The 20,616-nt window shown below is 37.0% G+C and overlaps 4 protein-coding genes across 11 annotated transcripts; 2 read left to right on the forward strand and 2 right to left on the reverse strand.

Annotated features, from left to right (window-relative positions):
- LOC147564456 (uncharacterized) lies at positions 1-2,489 on the forward strand. The gene is made up of 3 exons (XM_086646462.1): positions 1-275; positions 780-2,041; positions 2,165-2,489. Exon 2 carries the CDS (start codon positions 786-788, stop codon positions 2,037-2,039), a length of 1,254 nt encoding a protein of 417 aa, XP_086502588.1. The 5' UTR covers positions 1-275; positions 780-785; the 3' UTR covers positions 2,040-2,041; positions 2,165-2,489.
- A 1,574-nt stretch (positions 2,490-4,063) lies between these two features.
- LOC147564457 (Pentatricopeptide repeat (PPR) superfamily protein) lies at positions 4,064-11,437 on the forward strand. Of its 6 annotated transcripts, none has more exons than XM_086646486.1 (4): positions 4,064-4,257; positions 5,626-6,891; positions 7,548-7,729; positions 7,830-11,437. In XM_086646486.1, exons 1-2 carry the CDS (start codon positions 4,135-4,137, stop codon positions 6,781-6,783), a joined length of 1,281 nt encoding a protein of 426 aa, XP_086502612.1. In that variant the 5' UTR covers positions 4,064-4,134; the 3' UTR covers positions 6,784-6,891; positions 7,548-7,729; positions 7,830-11,437. The 6 variants fall into 6 exon arrangements, with proteins under 6 accessions (XP_086502612.1, XP_086502620.1, XP_086502626.1 ...); XM_086646494.1 differs by having other exon boundaries at positions 4,068-4,257; positions 7,868-8,408; XM_086646500.1 differs by having other exon boundaries at positions 4,088-4,257; positions 7,548-7,733; positions 7,868-8,408.
- PRK2A (Leucine-rich repeat protein kinase family protein) lies at positions 8,396-11,380 on the reverse strand. The gene is made up of 3 exons (XM_086646473.1): positions 10,723-11,380; positions 9,889-10,473; positions 8,396-9,330 (listed from the first exon to the last, which is right to left on the reverse strand). The coding sequence occupies exons 1-3, from the start codon at positions 11,378-11,380 to the stop codon at positions 8,705-8,707; spliced, it is 1,869 nt and encodes a 622-aa protein (XP_086502599.1). The 3' UTR covers positions 8,396-8,704.
- Positions 11,438-12,444: 1,007 nt separating the features above from the next.
- Positions 12,445-20,599, reverse strand: LOC147564459 (Pseudouridine synthase family protein). 3 transcript variants are annotated; one of them, XM_086646590.1, is made up of 11 exons: positions 20,536-20,599; positions 17,188-17,383; positions 16,944-17,049; positions 16,181-16,377; positions 15,803-15,948; positions 15,346-15,437; positions 14,773-15,113; positions 14,121-14,190; positions 13,910-13,981; positions 13,188-13,374; positions 12,445-12,804 (listed from the first exon to the last, which is right to left on the reverse strand). In XM_086646590.1, exons 2-10 carry the CDS (start codon positions 17,325-17,327, stop codon positions 13,189-13,191), a joined length of 1,350 nt encoding a protein of 449 aa, XP_086502716.1. In that variant the 5' UTR covers positions 17,328-17,383; positions 20,536-20,599; the 3' UTR covers positions 12,445-12,804; position 13,188. The 3 variants fall into 3 exon arrangements, 2 of the variants coding, with proteins under 2 accessions (XP_086502716.1, XP_086502729.1); XR_015227376.1 differs by lacking the exon at positions 20,536-20,599 and having other exon boundaries at positions 12,445-12,961; positions 13,050-13,374; positions 17,188-17,473; XM_086646603.1 differs by lacking the exon at positions 20,536-20,599 and having other exon boundaries at positions 17,188-17,526.
- Between the last annotated feature and the right edge of the window lie 17 nt (positions 20,600-20,616).

The raw sequence follows: 20,616 nt of genomic DNA on the forward strand, positions 1-20,616 counted from the left end.
GAACCACGGGGTGTACAATTGTAATAACCTAAAAAAGTGGATGAACCCCTACTACACCTAATGTTAGGGATCAATCCCGAAAACCATTCTTTCAAAATAGGGCATCGGGGGGAAGAGTGAAGAGGGTTTTGTTCTTGCTTGTTCTCTCAACAGAGAGAAGGGAGCAAAGAAGGAAAGGGCGAAAAGAAACGAGAAGAGGGAGGAGCAGAGAGTTAAGGGTTTTGTTGTTTCTTTCTCTGTGAGTTCTTCAGGACCGTCAGATTTCTACCTTACAGGTAAATTAAATTCATAGTTTTATACTTTTATTATAATTTATAAACCCTTGTTTAGTTTGTTCCGGTTTGAACTTTGAAGAGGAAAAATTATGATAAACTTAGATAAGAGAATTCAAAATCTGAATTTCACTTGAATCAACTTTACAATCAGTTTGGAACTTTTGGGAATTGTGACCTAACAACTATTAACAAGTAGCAACAGTATTTAGCCATTTAGGTCAAGTATATATTTTCTCCCTGAGAATAATTTGATTGGTGTGGTGACTTGTGAATTCAGTTTATGAGTTGTTCTGATCTTTTCTATCCATGGAAATGAACTTTAGTTATTGGGTGTTCTTTACTAGTTTTTCTCTGTATAATCTTAATCAAATCTTTTATCTCTCTCTACTTTGAATTGAAGAAGTGGAGTTGAGGAAATTTAGCTCGAGGGAGATTTCATATTTCATTTCTTAGCGTATTAGCATGCTACTATTAACTCTACATGTTTCATTTTTGACCATTTAGGTGAAAATGTCGGAAGTTTCTCGAGCGCCTAAACGAAGAAAAACGATAGATTCATACTTTAAACCAAGAGAGGGCCACATAACAAAAGTAAATGCACCTACAACATCTAGCATTGTTGATGAACAACCTCCTCCCAAGTCTTCAAGAATTGATGAAGAAAGAGTTGAAGATGGAGAAGCTTGTTTGCAATTAGTTCGACTCTCTGAAAAAGTTGATGCTACTTCTTTTCAACAAGATCCTGGATTACGCCTTCAAATCTCGCAACATCCGGTTGATAAACAAGATGAGGTTCGACGTGCATATCTCAATGCCGGACCTTATCAACCCATCCTTCAAGATTATCCAAAAACTAAATGTGGAAAGAAACTTCGGAGGTTCCAGTCTTCTTGGTTTACTCGATTTCCTTGGCTAGAGTATTCTCCTGCAAAAGATGCAGCATTTTGTCTTCCGTGCTTCATTTTTGGAAAAACGTCACTTAATCGTACAACGTTCACGGTTCAAGGGTTTAGGAGATGGAAGAGAGTGAATGATGGCAAAAAGTGTGCATTTTTAACACATATGGGAGACAATGGTTCTTTACATATGTCGGCAGTAGAAGCTTGTCAAAATTTTGCACCTTGTGCATTTAACGTTGCTTATGAACAACCACCTCTTAGGTCTATAAGAATTGATAAAGGAAGAGTTGAAGATGGAGATTCTGTTACACTACCAGTTGGACTATCTGAAAAAGTTGATGCTACTTCTTTTGAACGAGATCCAGGATTACGTCTTCAAATCAGGCAACATCCGGTTGATAAACAAGATGAGGTTCGACGGGCATATCTCAAAGCCGGACCTTATCAACCCATCCTTCAAGATTATCCACAAACTAAATGTGGAAACAAACTCCGGAGGTTCCAATCTTCTTGGTTTACTCGATTTCCTTGGCTAGAGTATTCTCCTGCAAAAGATGCAGCATTTTGTCTTCCGTGCTTCATTTTTGGAAAAACGTCACTTAACCGTACAACGTTCACGGTTCAAGGGTTTAGGAGATGGAAGAGAGTGAATGATGGCAAAAAGTGTGCACTCATAACACATATGGGAGACAATGGTTCTTTACATATGTCGGCAGTAGAAGCTTGTAAAAATTTGGGGGATACATCTCGACACATTGACAAGTTAATTAATGTTCAATCGGTAGATATGGTAAAAAACTCCGTTAAGACTGAAGATAACAATCAAATGATCGTCCTAATTTCTGAACAACAACATGAATATTAAAGGTATTATTTTCCATCTTTTAATAGTTTTGATGTTTTTCTTATTCTTCTTATCTTTCTACATTTATCAGTTCATCCATTCTCAATTCTTCGTTTTTCTAATACCTCTAACCTAACTCATTGCAGCTCTCAACAGAAGTTCTACTCGAGTTTGCTTCAGCTTCAGAGTTTATGTTTTTGAAAAAAATTGGCCGAATAGATTGCCATTTTTGGACTTTTTGGTGTGTTACTGCATCATGTAAAGGATGCCTCAGTATTTTGCTGATCTTTTGAGAAGTTCGAGTGCTTCTCTTTTATGTTGAATTGTGCAGTTTATTGGTATCATACATATTGATTAGTAGACTTTCATTTATGTATCCTCCAAATCTTTACAAGCTCTTATTGCAGATATTGCCAACATGTGTACACATATGGGAATTTAAGTAGCATTCGTAACTCTGATTATTGTTAACATGTGTGCACAAGGATCCTATACTCAAAAGGGAAAAATCCACCATTTCTGTTTTCAGAGAAGGTAGTACAGAGTACTGAATGGCTGGGGAAACTGGATCTCTCTCCCAAGGGAATGTTTTCCTTCTTTCATTATGTGAAGTTTGTCAGTTTTGCTAAAGTTTGTACAAAGTAGGAGTCCGTCACTCGTACGCGTAAGTGAAGCCATATGTAAACCAACAGTTAAGTATGTGGTCATCCAACTCAATACCCGCACCGAAAGTTGCTTTCTAGCATATTCTTACCTTTCACGTTACTTAGATCCTGTTGATTTCTCTATGTCGGACCTTAGATCAGGTTCAGGCTTAGGTTGGGTAATTTGGGACTCAAATTCGTCTTCCCGTGTCTTGAGGTAAGACATGCTTAAGAGCTAAGTTGATTTTCGCAAACCTCCTTTATTGCTTCAAGATCCAGAACAGAGTCATGACCAGGACTGAACTGGTTGGTTTTATAGTCAGTGCGGGGCTTAAAGTGCACAAGACATTCGTGCCGACCTTCTAGTTCTAGACTTAGCTGACAAAGCCTTTTCCGATTCTCCTCCCTGGTGGCTTTGAACTCGGGTTGATCTGTTTGATTCTTGATCTTTCTTTGACTTATTGATTTTTTTTTATGAAGTTGACTTATTGATTCGGTCAACTGATAATCAATAATTGGACCATCAAACATGACAAGGGAACAAGTAGTATTTATAGAAAAATACGTTGATTGCTCGTTAGCGTTTTCCAAAACGTGTCGTTGTGCAGCTTGTGTTTACAACAAAGAAAAATAGTAGAGAGACGGAAATTTTCCGACAAAAATCCAACTAAAATATTTTGGGTTATTTCCCTAATGGCCCCCAACTTTGTGACCAGCTTCCCGCCTGGACCCCTATTTTACGAAAAATACCCATATGGCCCACTTCCGTTATAACACCGTTAGTCTCTCTCTTCCATTTCTTTTCTCTTTCCTCCATCATGTTTTCTCTCTCTGCCACCTCGTTAAAACCAACCATATCATCGTCTTCACCGGCAGGGTCGCCGGTCGGCCAAATTTCCGGCCGGCGACCTTCAAACTTTTTTTTTTCTCTCTCTCTCTCTAAAAAAAAAAAATTTTTTTTTAGATTCTCTCCTCTCTCTCTAAACTCCGGCGAAGGGGGTTCCCCTTCGTCGGAGTTTAGAGAGAGAGAGAGGAGAATCTAAAAAAAAAATTTTTTTTTTAGAGAGAGAGAAGAGAGAAAAAAAAAGTTTGAAGGTCGCCGGCCGAAAATTTGGCCGGCCGGCGACCCTGCCGGTGAAGACGATGATGTGGATGGTTATAACGAGGTGGCAGAGAGAGAAAACATGCTGGAGGAGAGAGAAAAGAAATGGAAGAGAGAGACTAACGGTGTTATAACGGAAGGAGGCCATATGGGTATTTTTCGTAAAGTAGGGGGCCAGGCGGGAAGCTGGTCACAAAGTTGGGGGCCATTAGGGAAATAACCCAAATATTTTTCTCAGAAGTAAGTTGGCAAAGATTTTTCTCTGAAGTTCTAAAGGCGCCTTAATTATAGGTAAAGGCGCCTTTTTTACAAAGCAAACCTGCACCTCTCTTTCTCTCTCTCTGTTGGGTGGATTTTGTTCAGGTGAGAAATGGAAATCCAATCTCCTTCCTCTTCTTGTCTTTCACTTTTCTGGAATTTCAACTCCAAACAGCTATTTCGGATTACTTCTCACCAAAATCACGACTTCTTCACTCGAAATTCAGCTTCCAAGGTACTGCTGATTTGTTAATCTTTGATTTCTTAAATGTGCTTAATTTTTGTATAACATGTTAGAATTCAGCTCAAATTTGTTTTTGCCTTTCTTTATCATTCCCCAATTATTTTACATCTCCAAACCATATCTTACTGCATCCACTTGCAGGACTCACATGAAGATCATCCTAGGGTTTTGTTTTTATTTTTCATTAGGTCTAGCAACATATAGATGAGTTTTAAGCCTTCTGGGCTTCTATTTTTCTGTTGTTTTTTTTCGTTATTCTTTGATACTATATTATCTTTCTCTTATGTGGGACTATTCTCACACGCTCCCTCACGCGTGGCGTTCTTTTAGCCTACCACGTGTTTTTTTTCTATTCGGGTGATGTGGAGCAAGTGTGACTTTTAAACCTATCACATGTGAGCCTAACTCTGATGTCATCTTGAATTTGTGATCACTCAACTTAAAATCAATTGGGCATGAGTGGAGTAGACCTAGACATTATGTTCTTGGTTACACAATCACCCTTCCTCTATGTGCGACTATTCTCATAGTTTTCAACTTACTTCTGATAATATTAATTTAAAGTTATGGTACGATTAGTTTTTTTCTTTTTAGGTTCGAACTTTGGTCTCTTTTGTAGAAAGACATACACGTTACCACTAAACCAAAGTGAGCTTCATAATATGATTCATTTTTTTGAAGGTTCGAACTTTGGTCTCTTTTGTAGAAAGACATACACGTTACCACTAAACCAAAGTGAGCTTCATGATATGATTAATTTTTTTATTTTGTATTCTTATTGAGGATTAATAAAGTCAGTTCACATATTCATGTGTTCCATGCATGGAAATGTAAGCAGAGAGTAAGAAAAAGTGGATGGTAATAGTAAAAGAGTAGGGTAGAGGACCTGAATTATCATCCTCAAATTCTCTTACCCAAAATTTTGTTGAATCTAAATCTTAGGCAAGTGAAGATTGATGTGATGGGGGAGACTGTTGAGAGGTAAATGGAGATTTTTCGGTCACTTACAAGTTACACGTACTTGGGCTATATTTATTGACAATAAGCACCATTGTTATATGACTGTTCAACTTGTCACTGGTTGTTGCCAGTTTCGCTCTTGAATTTTTGCTGATCGAGATGTGATGGGTAAACTTGGGACATAATTTTAGAACCAGTAGTATTAAGTTCTGAGCGTGCTCTTATTTCATTGATTCTTCACAATTTTTAGGCAAGTAGCATAGCCACTTTGAGATATATGGAAAATATGGTTGTTAGTATTAGTGTGTATGAGAGTTCAATCCTTATGTGATTTTTTAAGTTAAACGCTCATTTGCCTTTTCATTGTTGTGTAATATGCCGTCCTCTTGAATCAAGCAGATAAACTGCCATCGGGACGAGAAAAAAGATGCCAAAAGAAACAACATCAATGTTAACTTTACATCGTTGGTACGAACATTAGGAAAGGAAAAAATGACTCATATAGCTCATCTACTTGTCCATCAGATAAAATCTGAAGGCTCTGTGCCAAGTTGTGATACCTTGTTAGCTCTGATGTTATTCTATGCAGATAATGGACTTATATTTCATGCCCAAGCAGTTTGGGATGAGATTATAAATAGTTCATATGTGCCAAGTATAGAGGTAGTCTCTGCTCTAATGAATGCATATGGAAACTTGGGTCGTTTTGATGAGGTAAAAAGGATACTCCGTGATGTTGCTTTCAGGAATTTTAACTTATGTCCCAAAGTTTACTCATTGGCCATCGATTGTTTCGGAAAGCACGGGAAACTTGACGTGATGGAAACTGTGATGAAAGAAATGGTTTCAAGGGGTTTTACAGTTGATTCTACCACGGGAAATGCCTTTATTATATACTATTCAAAGTTCGGTTCTTTAACAGATATGGAAGCTGCATATGGTAGGTTTAAAAGATCTAGAATTCTTATAGAGAGAGCAGGAATTAGAGCAATGGCTTCTAGGTACATAGAGGAAAGGAAATTTTATAAGATGGGAGAATTTTTAAATGATGTGGGTCTTGGTAGGCGGAATTTAGGGAATCTTCTGTGGAACCTCCTTCTGTTGTCGTACGCTGCCAATTTTAAAATGAGAAGCCTGCAACGAGAATTTCTGAGAATGTTGGAAGCAAAGTTTTCTCCTGATCTTACTACTTTCAACATTCGAGCTCTGGCTTTCTCAAGAATGTCTTTGTTCTGGGACCTCCATCTAAGCCTCGACCATATGAAACATGAAAAAGTGGTGCCCGATCTTGTGACTTATGGGTGTGTTGTTGATGCCTTCCTAGACAAGAAACTTGGAAAAAACTTGGATTTCGCGTTGGCTAAACTGAATTTGGATGCTTCTCCATTTGTTTCGACAGATCCATTAGTGTTTGTTGTTTTCGGCAAAGGAGATTTTCATTCAAGTTCAGAGTTGCTTTTAGAGGCAAATAGGCATGGGCGGTGGACGTACAGGAAACTAATCGCAAGATATCTCAAGAAAAAGTACCGTAGCAACCAGATCTTTTGGAATTATTGAAATCCGTTCTTCGCGTATATATCTTCCAAGAAATTTTCATGTTTTACTACTCGAAGGACATGTCGATTTGATTTCACGTCTTTCTTCAGCATGTCTAATGAAATCCTGGTTAGTTTTGTTATTACTTATGCTATGGTTCTAGTTCAACAATGATCATATTTCTTTCACATCTCTATGTAAATTGGAAAATCCATGTTGTATGACATGAAATTACCGAAGATATGTAACCTTCTTGAGCATATAAATCTCATATATCATATGAATCTAATAAATGTTGATTCCACCATGTTAGCAACAGTTGTATTCAGTTTGAGGAACTACACGTAGCTCTTAGCGTTGGTTTCTTATATAATGTGGATGAGAAATCCTGTAGTGACCTCCATTAACTTCTGTCACTGACCCTATAAAACGAAAACAAAACCAGTTAGCTTCCATAGGAAAGTAAAGGCACTCAATACTAATATCTGCAACAATGCCGGTAAAGTTGGTATAATTCGGGAAGAAACTCCCTTCGGCCATGTATTTGAGAGAGGCCTTGAAATGTATCTGACTAACATTGAACCGATGACAGAAGAAATTAAGAATAGTTGCCCCTTAGAGGCAGGTCTTACATTTATATAACTCTAATCCTCGGCAGAATCACAATGTTATGTATGGGTTTTATCTTGACTTAGACTTTGAAGTTATTTCAATTTTTATTTTTATACTGAAGTTCTTGATTCTAAAATTTCGATAAATTTTAATGTTTTACATCATCAATGTAGGGTAAACAGAATGGAGTATGCACCTGAGAGATGGATTTTTAGACCAAATTTCAGACGCCCAAATTGTCTATAGCTAAACGAGAAACAACATATGTTATTACTTTTGCATTGTCCATGGAGTCAAGTGTGATATCTTGGTACTTGTGTCCCCAAGACAACTAATTTGGATCAAACAACAATAGGTCAGTAATCTCCATATTTTTTTTCCTCCATTTTCTTGTGAAATCAATTTGGAAGACATCTTCTTATACATTTGCTTAGAGAATTTTTTATGTACTGAAGGTACTTATGAGATGTTATCTTTTCGCCAACAAAAGTAGCAAAAATAAGGAACTAATCGTTGTCAAGACTATCGCCAGTTCTCTCGTGGACTCTATGTACTGCCGTTCCATAAGAATCCGACAAGGTAAGAAAAAAACTGCTGGTATGTAAACATTGATTAATATGTAGATTGAAGAACTGATTCTGATTTATACCACGAGCATATTATTTCAGAAAATCATGTTTTACACTCGACTATCATTATCATTGATGATATAACAAGAACAAGAACAAGAAGAACAACAACAAAATTGGTATACATTAGAAATATAATATTCTAAATTGTTAAACTACTAAACCAAATGAGGTCACACCCATCAATGTTTCTTCGACACAAGTAGGATGAAGATCTAAACAACAATCATTTTCTGCGTTATAATTGTTTTGGGGCCAGGTCATATATAGCAAACATGTGATAAGTCCAACACTATATGTTATCCAACAAAAAACTCATATTAGGCTAAAATAAATTTCATACATGAATTCCTACGTAAAGATGTTCATACATGAGAAAAGAAAAAAACTAATGACCAAAATAAACAATATTTAGGGCTTCTAGTTTTGAATTTGATGCTTACAAGCTTATTACATAGAATCCCTACCCAAAGAAAAAAAAAGTAGGGAGGGGAGAGAGTAAAAGATAGTGATGTCGACCTAATTACATTTTTTTTTATCCGTGTATAGAAAGAATTGCTACAAAGCCAAAGAGAAAAAAGTATAAAAGTCATTCAGAAAAAAAAAAGACAGACAGAGATTTTCTTTGCTAAGCTCAAAAAATAAACGGAAATTCAACTGAATCAAATATATTCGTCCCCATTCATCATCATCTTCGTCATTTATTCATTGATAGAGGACGAGAATTCATCATCTCCTTGATCATTAATGTCATTTAACTCTTGAATCTTCTGAACAGCTTCTTTCCAATCCAGTCTCTTCTCAACGTCTTTTTCGCAACAACTCAACCCTATCTTCAACAACTTCATCATCTCCTCTTCACTATCCTCTCTTCCTTTCATTTCCTTATCAAATACTTCATCTGTTTCTTCTCTTACTACTGAGTTAACCCAACTTGCTAAATCTGAGTTATGTTTAGCATTACTTCCTTTCCCTTGATGTAAATAATTGGCTGGGAACTTCCCTGTCATCATCTCAAGGATGAGTATCCCTAAGCTCCAAACGTCTGTTTTCTTTGTCGTTCTACCGAACTGTGTGTACTCAGGTGATTTGTATGCTACCATGAGTTGAGTTGCAGCTTCTTGATTGATTAGAGGGACTAAAGCGTAATCGGCTAGAAGCGGTTCAAATGAGTCATTTAGTAATACATTTGATGACTTTAGGTGTCCATGAGGTACTATTAAGCTTGGTAACTCTGTGTAGAGATAAGCCAGACCCCTTGCTACTCCTTTGATGATCTTTAGCCGAGTTGGCCAACTCAGCCCTGGTTTGTCTGCGCTATGGTTACCTGAACAAATATCGAGTAATCAATCGCAAGTTAGCAATGTTTCTTTCAACTAATGTCTTTGCTTTCTTTCCAAAATTAGACTCGTAGTCAGATTTTAGAATTTGATTCTTATCTGGTTTGTGCGTCTAATTCGTTTGAATGGCTTACTAGGACTGATTTCAGGTCTATTTTGAGCCATTTGCAATAAGCTGAAATGCTTATTCTGCCGTTTACTAAAACAAATCAGACTCGGGCTAGTCAGATTCTGACAGATCATATTCAAGCAAATAGCTTCTCTTACGAAAGATGAGGCACATCCTAGAAGTTACCATGTAGGTAACTAAATATATGATCATACTGATCCACCTACTGGATACTCTAACTTCTACTCGCCACGCCGGTGGCAGGTCACACTATCCCGAGGCAACCTTCCTCTTCAAGCCCACTTGGTTGAGGTGCAGACATTTCTGCCGAAATGTCATGGGTCCAATGCGTCGCTTGAGAAGAAGTGAGAGTTTCCACAATGTGGGACTATTCCTATTAGTTACCATGTAGAGAGAGAGGGGGGAGGAGGATTACCATGGAGTTGATTTGCCAAGCTACCATTGTCAACAAACTCAGAGATCAAAAGCTTCTCCTCCTTCCTATAGTAGTAAGACACAATTGATAACAAATTAGGGTGACTCAATCTTCCTAACCTTCTCATATGTTCTTGAAACTCTTCTCTCCCAACATTATTCATCAACCTAAACCTCTTCACAACTAGTGATGGACCTGTCAAAAGTACAGCCTTATAAGATGACCCAAAACTCCCACTCCCTAATACCTCAGCTGATGCTCTAAGTAAATCTTGTAAATCAAATTTCTCTTTCTCTTCCTTAACAAATATTAACTTCCCTTGATCAGCCTTCTTCGTATTAGGGTTACTTCTATTTGACCCATGCTCTATTTGTTCTTCATGGTCTGAAACTGATTTCTTTCCCATCTTTGTTGATGGAGATCTTTCTAGCATCTCTTCGTTTTTTCGCCGCAATGCCACAAAAACTGCACCACCAATGAATCCTACCGCACCAATAGTTCCTATCACAATCCCAACTATTAAGAACGCGGGTACTTTTTTCGGTCCACATGGCTCCAGAGGCGCCCCACATAGATTTGCATTACCTGCATGAGCATGAGCCCGAAAATTACGTTATGGATATTAATTTTCTATAAATTCATTATTTTTGTGGGGATAGGATGGAAATGTTTCGTTTTTTCTTACGAGGATCAATAATCATGTTTTCCTCATTCTGCAGATCATTATATTCAAATAATCGTAGCACAATATATATCTCTTCGAGAATAATTCGGTATTGATAAAATATGAACTTTATCATATGGGTTTGAATTGATATGATTAAGGTGACTAACCTGAAAATGAATTCTTATTCATCTTGCTAAAGCTGGCAGGAATTTGACCCTCAAAATTATTAGATGCTAAATTAACATACTTCAAGTCCTTTTGATGAAAATCAGGAATTAGACCTTCAAACTTGTTATTATCAAGCCTCAACTCCAAAAGCTTAGGTAAGTTCACCATTGATGAAGGAATCTCACCTGTTAATTCATTATTATTCAAATATATTTTCTTCAATGATCCCATACCCTTAAAAGTGTCGTCTGTTATTTCGCCAGAGAAACGATTATTCGATAAGAATAACGATTTTAACGCACCGAGTTTTCTTATTTCAGGTAACGGACCATCGAAACTATTGTTTCTTAACCGTAATGTACGTAAAACAGGTAATTCAACTAGAGAATCGATATCTATAATACCCATTAGACCCATATTTTCGAGTTGTAAACCCCAAATGGAACCATTAGAACAAAGAACACCAACCCAATTTGCATCATCACCTTTACATGGCTTTGAAGATGCATTCCAATTATATAATGCATCATCATTAGCTAATGAATCTCTGAATTTGAATAGAGTTTCGGTATCGGATGCATTAGAGAATGTTATTATACATAAAATGAGGATGAGAATAGTTAATAATATTTCCCCTGGTGGGTCGTTACCGGCCATTATTATGATTAATGACCGACTGAACGACCACCAGAGGAAGAGGAAGAAGAAGAAAAAGAAGAGAAGATGGAAGAGGTTTGGTTGGATATGGTTTTGGGGGGCATGAGGGAAAGTAAGGGACAGAGAAAGAGAGTGGGATGAGAAAAGTGGAGAGAGAAAGAAAGGCAGGATTGATAGGGAGAAAATGTGGAGAAATGCTAAGAATAGTTAATGGAGGAAATCAAATTGAACGTTGTGAGATTGACCAAGTCCCTTTTTGGTTTTCATTTCTATTTGGGTTAGTTGTGCCCTGTCTGAGAGAAAGAGATAGAGAGAGAAAAGCCTGGTGTGCCAACCAAATCCTTGGAAACTTGTACAAATTTTACTTAATATATGTGAACTCATGCAAACCTTAAATTGTTCAAGTCAGTGAAAAAAAATTTTATGGACCTTAATCAGCAACTAAGCTGTCATTTGTTTTTCTTTAGGTTCGAGTCTGAAATTTGAAATAATGTAATTTTAGTTGTTTTTTATAATTTTATCTCAAGATCTTGAAAAAAAAACTTCATATCAAATGCACGTGATTTCAGCTTTCAAAACAAGTCTGAAATTGCGAAGGAGACTTTTTTGAAGTCTGGATTGATTGAAACATGCAAGTACTTGTGCGGTACAAGTAAATTACACATTTTTTGTTCCAATTTCAGATTTGGCTGGGAAAAAAAGAGAGAGGAGATTGATCTTTACTGAAGAGTTTTGTCCAATTTTTTTTTTTTTTTTTTTTAAATTGTCAGCGTGCCTCGAACCCTTGACCTCTAAGGTGGAATATGAAACCTCTTACCACTCGAACTAAGGGTTGTTGGCAGTTTTGTCTAATTTTCACTTTTTAAGATGTTGCATTTCTTTCTGCTTATTTTGGATGACGGGTGAATGATCACATAAAACCAACTTTCCCTTGCTAGCTTTTCCTTATTTCCAACCAAAGGTATTAGGCGTGTCGTTTTTATGTTTAAACTTACAAGAGACAAGTAACTAACTTAACTAATACGATACTAATAGTACTTGAAGACTAGAGAAAATGGAAATGGTTGAGAACTCAAAATGGATGTATAAACTCATAAACAGTAAGAATCATTACCATTTTGATCAAAAACAGATTTTACATCTTCATTTTGGTAGATTTATCATAATTTCTTGTGACCTATTTAACTGTCAGCTAAAATCTCCAATAGGAGTAGTTGGGAAATGTTTAATATCTCACAGTTTCAATTGAAACCTGAATAAAGAATCAATACAAAAATATTTAATCGTTGACTTCCGAGTTGAGAGCGAAGATTACATGTACAGACATAATTGGTTGTCTGGCCATCATTTGGATCGGATCTTTCATCCACTACTTAATCTTGAAATAGATGATTTGATCGAGAAGTACGATCTGATATCTTCGCCTGCAATACAATTGTCACAGAGATCAAGATGTCAATCTGCTGATACTTTAAAAAAAATATTGGAGCCACAGAAATCGACATACTTATTTATTTCCTTGGGTTAGTTAGCTGTAAGCTTTCGAGCTAACAGGTAAGCATGTTGAAGGTGATGTCAACTCTCTCCTTTACTCAATGATAATGGTTACTACTTACTAGGAAAAGTTAAGATGACCATTCTTATTGACACTAAATCAAACAAAATGCACAATTTTAATCCGTTGTTTCGGGGACAACATTGGTTTGTTTCTGTTTTTCGTCTTCAAACCCTCATATGAGCGTAGATGCTAAATTTCTTGATTTATGATTCCATTTACAATAGGAAACGATAAACCGTAGAGGATTACCCTATGGGATGAGAGCGTTTTCTGGGTTGAATTCCGCATATCCAACATCCACAAGGCAAAGGCCATCTGGTGGGGCCGGAGGAGCCGTGGCGCGTCTACATGTAGCTTCCATGAGCTTTAAAAGTGCATCATCGTCTGCACCAGCTGCAGCTTCTCTTATTGACGTTGCCACAAGCACTCGAACCATCTGACAGAAAAGCATCATGGTGGAGAGGCAGTAAACAACTACACCAAATCATATATTTAAATATGCAAACAAGAGACATGTACAAATATTGGGGACAGATGCTGATATCTAGAGACAATTATACAAGATATGATTTTAAGTTTTAAATGAATTTCAAATATTAAATTATAGAAACAGTAATACAAGTAGATTTTCCTTTCCTCTCGTTCTTTGATTTTCTCTTGTTGACAAACTGATGCGATGAACGACAAAGAATTTGGAATTACGATAAATTGTGAAAGAATACCTATTTGTTAGAAATTTAAAACAACATTTTCTTATTTTCTTTGAACTTGTTGTTTATTTTTGGGCAAAAAGACAAAATTTGACATGTTCAATCTCTTTTAGGGATTTTACTTTTAATTGGGAAGCCATGTTCGCGATAATAGTAATGCTTACTTTGGTCTTGAACCATTTTGGTTAGAATAATGTAATTTTACATGCATCAATATTTCTTTTTCAAAAAAAATATTAATTTAAGCACGCTTAAAATTACCCTCCGCAAGAACCGATTAGCAATGAGCTCTACGCACATGACCCTTTGCCCTGTATTCTTGCCCGCATAAACCTAGTGAAGAAACAATATGTAATTAGTTATGGTCCTTGTTGGTATTTGGGGGTCTCAAGAGGCGAAGTATACACACCCCATCATACTTAAAATCTGAATGGTGGCTATCAAAAGAGTTAAATTTAGTAAAAAAGAAGACCTCATCTGCACATGGTAATATTACTTCTGTTGCTCGAGCATGGTATAAGAAACATTCTGTTGGTGGACCCCTGACAAGAACATAATAAGTAAATCTAGTTAGCCGTTATATAAATGTCACAGGTGATGACCCTCTACTTCTAAATCCAGCACAAGGATTAAAAAAGGCCTAGTTATATCTCTCTCTGTGTTGTTAATATAATAACTGAACAGGCCCATTATGCAAGCACGAACACAGGTAAGACGCGGTTCAAGGCAGACGTAAATCAGTGACTAGTACTTAGCTTTCGTGTTTGTGACTTACTGACTTCATTGATTAAGACCAGAAATTGTTACTTGTCATAATAGTGATTTACAAATTACTTCTGCTTCAAGGATGAAAAAGTTGAAAGATCAAATAATATATGTAATAATTTTGATTGTCAGTCGAAAAAAGCCTCTAAGAGAATGTGAATAGTTCCAATTACTGTAGAATAGGAATAACCGAGGAAGTTATTCTGGCTTCGCTTATATTGGGAGAATTACTTTCATCAAAGAAAGGGCAAGGCTCTGCTAGTAAATGTGGATTGTGGAATTTAAGATGCAAATATATGGAAAACATCACTCATAGCCAATAGATATCTGCAATACATATACAGGAAATTAGTACTTACGTGCTTCTAGAAGCTTTTGTGTCCCTCGCGAACATGGAGTACGATAAAGACTTCCCTTCTAGCTGATGTAAAAGTTGGTTAACCCTCTGAACGCTGAAGCCTTTTGGTTTATTTCCAGTTTCACACCCATCTTCAATATCAACTTCTGTATTTTCATCTTTCTCCTCTCTCTCAGATTCAGGCCATTCATTTCTCTGCTCTGGGTCCTGACGGATGGGGTCGGGTTTCACACCACTATCTCTTACAGTCTCACTGATTTGTCCTTCTCCATCCGTTATGGGGAAAATATAGAGATAATGCCTCCATTTGGCAGAGAAATTTGGATGAAAGTCACGCAAAACCTGTAACGAATTTTGATACCGAAACCGATTTCAACTCTTAGAGGATAACCACTAACCTTTTCATCTCAAGTGTGAAAAAAGTTAGAAACTTAAAGTGACAAAATTTGATCATAACTACTACGAGTAGTCGAGTACAAATAAATCAAGATTAATTTGTGAACAATTCGAAGAACTGAATTATTTTTTTTAGTATGATATTTCAAATAATAGCTTCTACGGGACAATATATGACCTTTGAAACGGAAATAACCCTGAGCTTTCCTGGTGAAACACTATTAATTGCATCCTCCACATCTCTAACTTTGACATCTGTTCTCCATGTATCTGACAACAATTACAGGCGGCATCGATTAAACACCCCCAATATGTGGTAACATACTTCTAACTTTGTTTCAGTAATCCTAACATGTAAGTAAGAGAGTTCTCATAAATGTAAAACAATGTGAAGAAAATCAAACAGCCAAACAGAAATGGGCCCTGAGAACCAGATTATTAGCTTCATTCTGAACTAGAAACACAATTAAGAGTTCATTCTGAAAATATTCGTTTTTTACTAAAACATATTGAAGCAGCTAACGGAATTGCACCTTCGTAAAATTAAAACTTCAAGTAAGAGATTATAGATAATCAGCATAAGAAGCCCACAAAAGGAAAGCAAAAAACTAGCTGAGGAAGAAGTTATAACTTACAGAAAGAACAAACTTGGTTTAGAGCTGTGACTCCTTTGTCAGTGCGCCCAGCAACATTAACAGCAGCTTCCAGCGGTAATGACTTCTCTTTCAGCTTTTGAGCTTTTCTTTCATCAACAAAATTCCCAAGAGAACTTTCGACTAAGCTTAAGACCAAAGATATTGAAGAAAAAGTCAAGAGAAATAAAATAAAAAGAAATTATGACAATAGAATGGATAACCCAATCAAGTGATAGAATTAGTTAGTTTTTTTTCAGTAAATTAGAGCAATAGAGTTTATTCTAGACCACAAAAGCAAATGAATACTATAGACATAGAGTGTCAAGGGTTAGTTAACCGAAGGTCAAAATATTAGAAAAATGCCGTAAAACATCTTACCCTTGGACAGTATTCAGACCAGGCTGTTTTTGCCACCCATCAAAAGAATTCCCATCATAAGAAAGAACTATCTTATATGTTACCCGCGCCCACCTTCCTGTCCTATCTTTAGTTTTAAGATCCGGCAAATCAGTTTGCTTGCGAGCTTCTAAACTTCCAGCAACAGATTGAATAGATGTATTACTGGAAGAAGGCCTCTACAGTTAAAACATACGAAAATCTAGTAATGCTTGTGATTCTGTGAATGAATAATGACTATATAAATTCTAGAAGACTATGAGAAGAAGCACTTTTAGAGTGTTATAACAAATACCCATATACCAAACTTGAAGCGCAAAAGATGGTAATTTGCAGAAATATGAACTTCATTGATAAACTAATAAGATTTTGTCGAAATTTGATTCACAACTAAACGATTAGAAAAGGGAAGCAACCACCTAACACTCTTAACAGTTTTCTCGGTTGTTCTACTTACGGAAAGGAATGACACCCGATAAATTTACATTGTTAAATAATTGAATTCATTCAAAATGTGAATCAACATGCAATTCAAGAGCAGTAGAGCACCACCAACCCAAGTACTATTTGATTGATATAGCTTCCATGAACATACCAGGAACCCATAATGCACATGTTAGTACTTGAACATAATCCAAATACGTATTCGGAATAAATTCACAAGTATGTATGATGTTTTGATAAGCAAAAAAACATGAAATTTAATAACTTTACTTTAGGAAATGAGAATATGATAATGACCCACCTCATTTCCAAGCAAATCAGATAAGGGCAATCTACCATTTACAAGATTCAAATAGAAATCAGCTACTTTTTGCCATGGCTTGTTGTACATGAACTGATAACACTCCCTGTAAAAATTAATACATAATTCAAATTCTGATTAATGGGAGTACAAATGAGTCAGAAATACATCACTCCACCGATTCGAGTAAAAACAAGAAATAATAGCTAAAAAAGGATTAGGGTAAACATATGTATGTATATACCTAGAGTTCCATCTTGCATAATTACAGGAATCAGTGTGGTTGTAATGTAAATGTTCCTTCTTTTCTGTCTGTTTTTCCATTACTGAGCTTCGAATTCGTTCTCTTGTTGCTACTACTCTACTTCTAGAGTATGTTAGCATTCCACCACCTGTTTGTTTTCTCCGGAGACGACGACGTCGGATTTCCAGTACCGCCGCTCCGCCCCCGTCGAAATAGATGACCGGGTTTCTTTTGCGAGCGTCTTAAGTCGGACCGGGCTCGCACAAAATACAGTGTCTAAAACGACTATAGTACCCTCGTTTACCAAAATCTTTTGTAGTCCTCCAACAATTGGTGTATTCATGGATAGGTCCTCAAAATTTTTCCATTTAGGGTCTGTTTGATATGTGTGAAAATAGGCTGAGAAAATCGATTTTCTTACGAAAATCGATTTTCTGCCGTTTGGTTGGTCCTCGTGAGTAAGAAAACACCTTTCTCGTGGTAAAATAAAGTGGGAAAATGTCTCCATTTCTTTTCCAACAAAATAGATGTGAAAACCGTTTTCACACGGTAAGTACGCGCTCTCTCTCTCTCTTCCTTCTTTCTCTTTATCTCTCTTCTCGTCTTTCTCTCGTAAACTGCCTTCGAGTTCTCTATCTGTCTCACTGAAATCTGCAAGTTATTCAAGGTTGGTGATAATGAGAAGAAGAGAACTCACAATTTCATCAAACATCAATAATAATCTACATATCATCTGGGTTATTCAAAATCACAGGATAGGGAACTCGAAGTTAAAGAAAGCTGGAGCAGTAGTCGGAACCCTAAATTTTTGGATCAACTTCGCATCTTCCTTAACTACCGTGATAATACCCACCGAAAATTTTGCCTGATCTATGCACCCACCAAGACCCATTCTTCCTTAACTACCGTGATAATACCCGCCAGAAATTTTGCCTGATTTATGCACCCACCAAGACCCATTGTTTCATAAAATTGATTTGATGATGCTCCTGATCTAAAGCTGCTACTATAAATCATGCATACTTTTTATTATGCTCCTGATCTTGATTTTGTTCATCTTCTTTAATAGATGGTTTAATCATGTAAACTCTTTTATGATGCTCCTGCTCTTGCTTTTGTTCATTTTCTTCTTTAGTAGATATTGATGATATGCTAAAGCTGCTACTTGTGGTTTAACCAGAAATTTCGCCTGATCTATGCACCCACTAATTCCCATGAATCCCATTATCATCTTCTTCTCTATGTTTTCTTTAGGATCTTGTTGTTGGATAACCCTCTCTCTCTAGGTCAATTACTCAATTTGGGGAAGAACATGATTTTTTTTACAAGCACCACTAAGAAGTCCAATAAGTACCTCAATTAAGTCCGATAGTCTATTTCTTTTTGAAGGCACCACACAATTTCTCAGGGCTCCAACAAACACCTTAATTTGAATTTCTAATGTGAAAGAAAGTTGTTTTCTTTCTCATCAGAAAAAAAATGATTTTCTTACTCATACATTCTAACGAATCAAACGGACCCTTAGGGGGGAGTGGAATAGGAAAGAAAATATAAAGAAATGAAGGAGATGGCTATTAGTATGGGGTTGGGAAACGGGCGGGTATGGGCGTTCACGGGCACTTGAAGCATCGGATCGGGCGGGTCCGACACCAAACTTAAATGGCTATTAGGGTAAGCGGGTTAATCGGGTTAATCGGGCGGGTAATTTTAAAATTCGTTTTGTCCATTCCCACTTTTCCTATTAAGAAGTTCGGTAATTCGGGTATGGGTGGGCGGGTAGCGAGTAAGCCCATCACTTGAAAAAACTCACTTCTTCCTCTGCCTTTATAAAGTTTCCAAACACTTTTCGTAATTCTAAAGAGGCAATGTGCGACTAAAACTAGAAGGTGTTTGTGTTGTTCCTTTTAAGAATTTAATGCCACATTGAAATTTAATGAAAAATTCTATGGGATTGTGGTAATATAAACTTATCCCACTCCTTCTTCCTCAAAACCAAACAATACTTCACTAACCCACTAGGAATTTTTTTGGCTCATTGCAAAGCGATACATTGGGCTCGTCTAATTACCCTTAAGCATATTGTTTACCATCTCAACTAGGTCTAGCAACATGGTATGTTGGATTTTATCAACCCAAAAAATTGATGTAATTTGGTTGGTTATCATCGAGTGATGCTAAGTGGGTGCGTGCATGGACAGGTGTGCAGATAGAGGTTTTAACTAAGGGTGGCAATGGGTACCCATTTACCCGAAAACCAAACTGTCCCGAGTCTTAATGAGTAGGTTCTGAGTATAGGTTTCATATCCATTAAGAAAATCGGGTCTTAAATGGATATACCCGATACTCTGATAGGACCCTTAGGAGGCGGGCCCTAATCGGGTACCCGACGGGTAATGGGTACCCGAGATAATACGAAAAATTACCTTAGATTATATAGGATTCTTTTAAGTCTTTTCCCACCAAGTTACCGATTCACCAAGCCTCTAAAAGTTAAAACCTAAAAGTTACTCACAGTTGTGAATTTTCTCAAATCCTCTTTTCCTTGGATGAAAAAGCTAATTTATAAACTCCAAAGGTGAGTGAATTTATATAACATAAAGGTTTAATTTTTCTTTCTTGATTTCCCTAATCTCTAATATCTTATACTCATCAACTATTGTACCCGCGGGGATATTTCATTATTCAAGGATTTTATCGTTTATGGTATTTCTTTTCATTACATTCATGCAAACTCTTCTATTTTAAGAAATGTTTGATATAACTTTGTGAATACCCAATGAGTACCTAATACCCGATGGGTACTCGAGAAATTTAAAGGTTGCAATTCTGGATCCTTCTGTTGAGGTACCGGTACCGAAATCGTCAAGAACCGAAACTGCTACAACTTACAGGTTCTAGTTGTGGGTAGTTACACACCCGAGCTGGACCGACCCGTTGACACCCCTAGTTTTAACCCATGTCCGCCTATTAAAATTTAGCGGGATGGGTGGGTTGTACTGGAGACGGGCACGGGCGTTCATGGTCCTCCTTGGAATCGGGTGTCCGTGGGCGGGTTCGGGCTCATGAACATAATTCTCACCCCTAGTTATTTGTATTGTATATAAAATGAATAGTGTCTAAGACCAGAGATGACAATTCAAGTGGGCTAGTTGCCAACCCCGTCCCACTCCAAAAGACGGGTTTACGGTGGACAAGAAAATAACAAAAATTATAAATTAGAATTTGGACAAGAAAATAAATAGAAAAATTCTTCTCATCAAGCCATTAGGAGGAGGTCCAAAACAATAATACTTGGACAACCTGGTCCCTGGAGGCCAAGATGGTCATATCTAGAGGATTTCCAGTCGCGCCGCTCCGCCCCCGTCGAAATAGATGACCGGGCTTCTTTTGCGAGCGTCTTAAGTCGGATCGGGCTCGCACAAATTACAA

Source organism: Eschscholzia californica, unplaced genomic scaffold (assembly GCF_041429995.1).
Source record: "Eschscholzia californica isolate CP2 unplaced genomic scaffold, dmEscCali1.0.p SCAF_1, whole genome shotgun sequence".
NCBI classification, from domain to species: domain Eukaryota; kingdom Viridiplantae; phylum Streptophyta; class Magnoliopsida; order Ranunculales; family Papaveraceae; genus Eschscholzia; species Eschscholzia californica.

Bases quoted from the DNA above. Each gene is read 5' to 3' on its own strand.
- LOC147564456 (XM_086646462.1), top strand. From the start codon at position 786: ATGTCGGAAGTTTCTCGAGCGCCTAAACGAAGAAAAACGATAGATTCA.
- LOC147564457 (XM_086646486.1), top strand. From the start codon at position 4,135: ATGGAAATCCAATCTCCTTCCTCTTCTTGTCTTTCACTTTTCTGGAAT. The intron at 4,258-5,625 runs GTACTGCTGATT...TGAATCAAGCAG, and splicing joins CTCGAAATTCAGCTTCCAAG to ATAAACTGCCATCGGGACGA.
- PRK2A (XM_086646473.1), bottom strand. From the start codon at position 11,380: ATGGCCGGTAACGACCCACCAGGGGAAATATTATTAACTATTCTCATC. The intron at 10,474-10,722 runs GTTAGTCACCTT...ATGCTCATGCAG, and splicing joins GAATAAGAATTCATTTTCAG to GTAATGCAAATCTATGTGGG. The intron at 9,331-9,888 runs GTAATCCTCCTC...ATATTTGTTCAG, and splicing joins CTTGGCAAATCAACTCCATG to GTAACCATAGCGCAGACAAA.
- LOC147564459 (XM_086646590.1), bottom strand. From the start codon at position 17,327: ATGCTAACATACTCTAGAAGTAGAGTAGTAGCAACAAGAGAACGAATT. The intron at 16,378-16,943 runs GTGGGTCATTAT...TTTTAACTGTAG, and splicing joins CTGATTTGCTTGGAAATGAG to AGGCCTTCTTCCAGTAATAC. The intron at 14,191-14,772 runs GTAAGTACTAAT...TGTTCTTGTCAG, and splicing joins ACAAAAGCTTCTAGAAGCAC to GGGTCCACCAACAGAATGTT.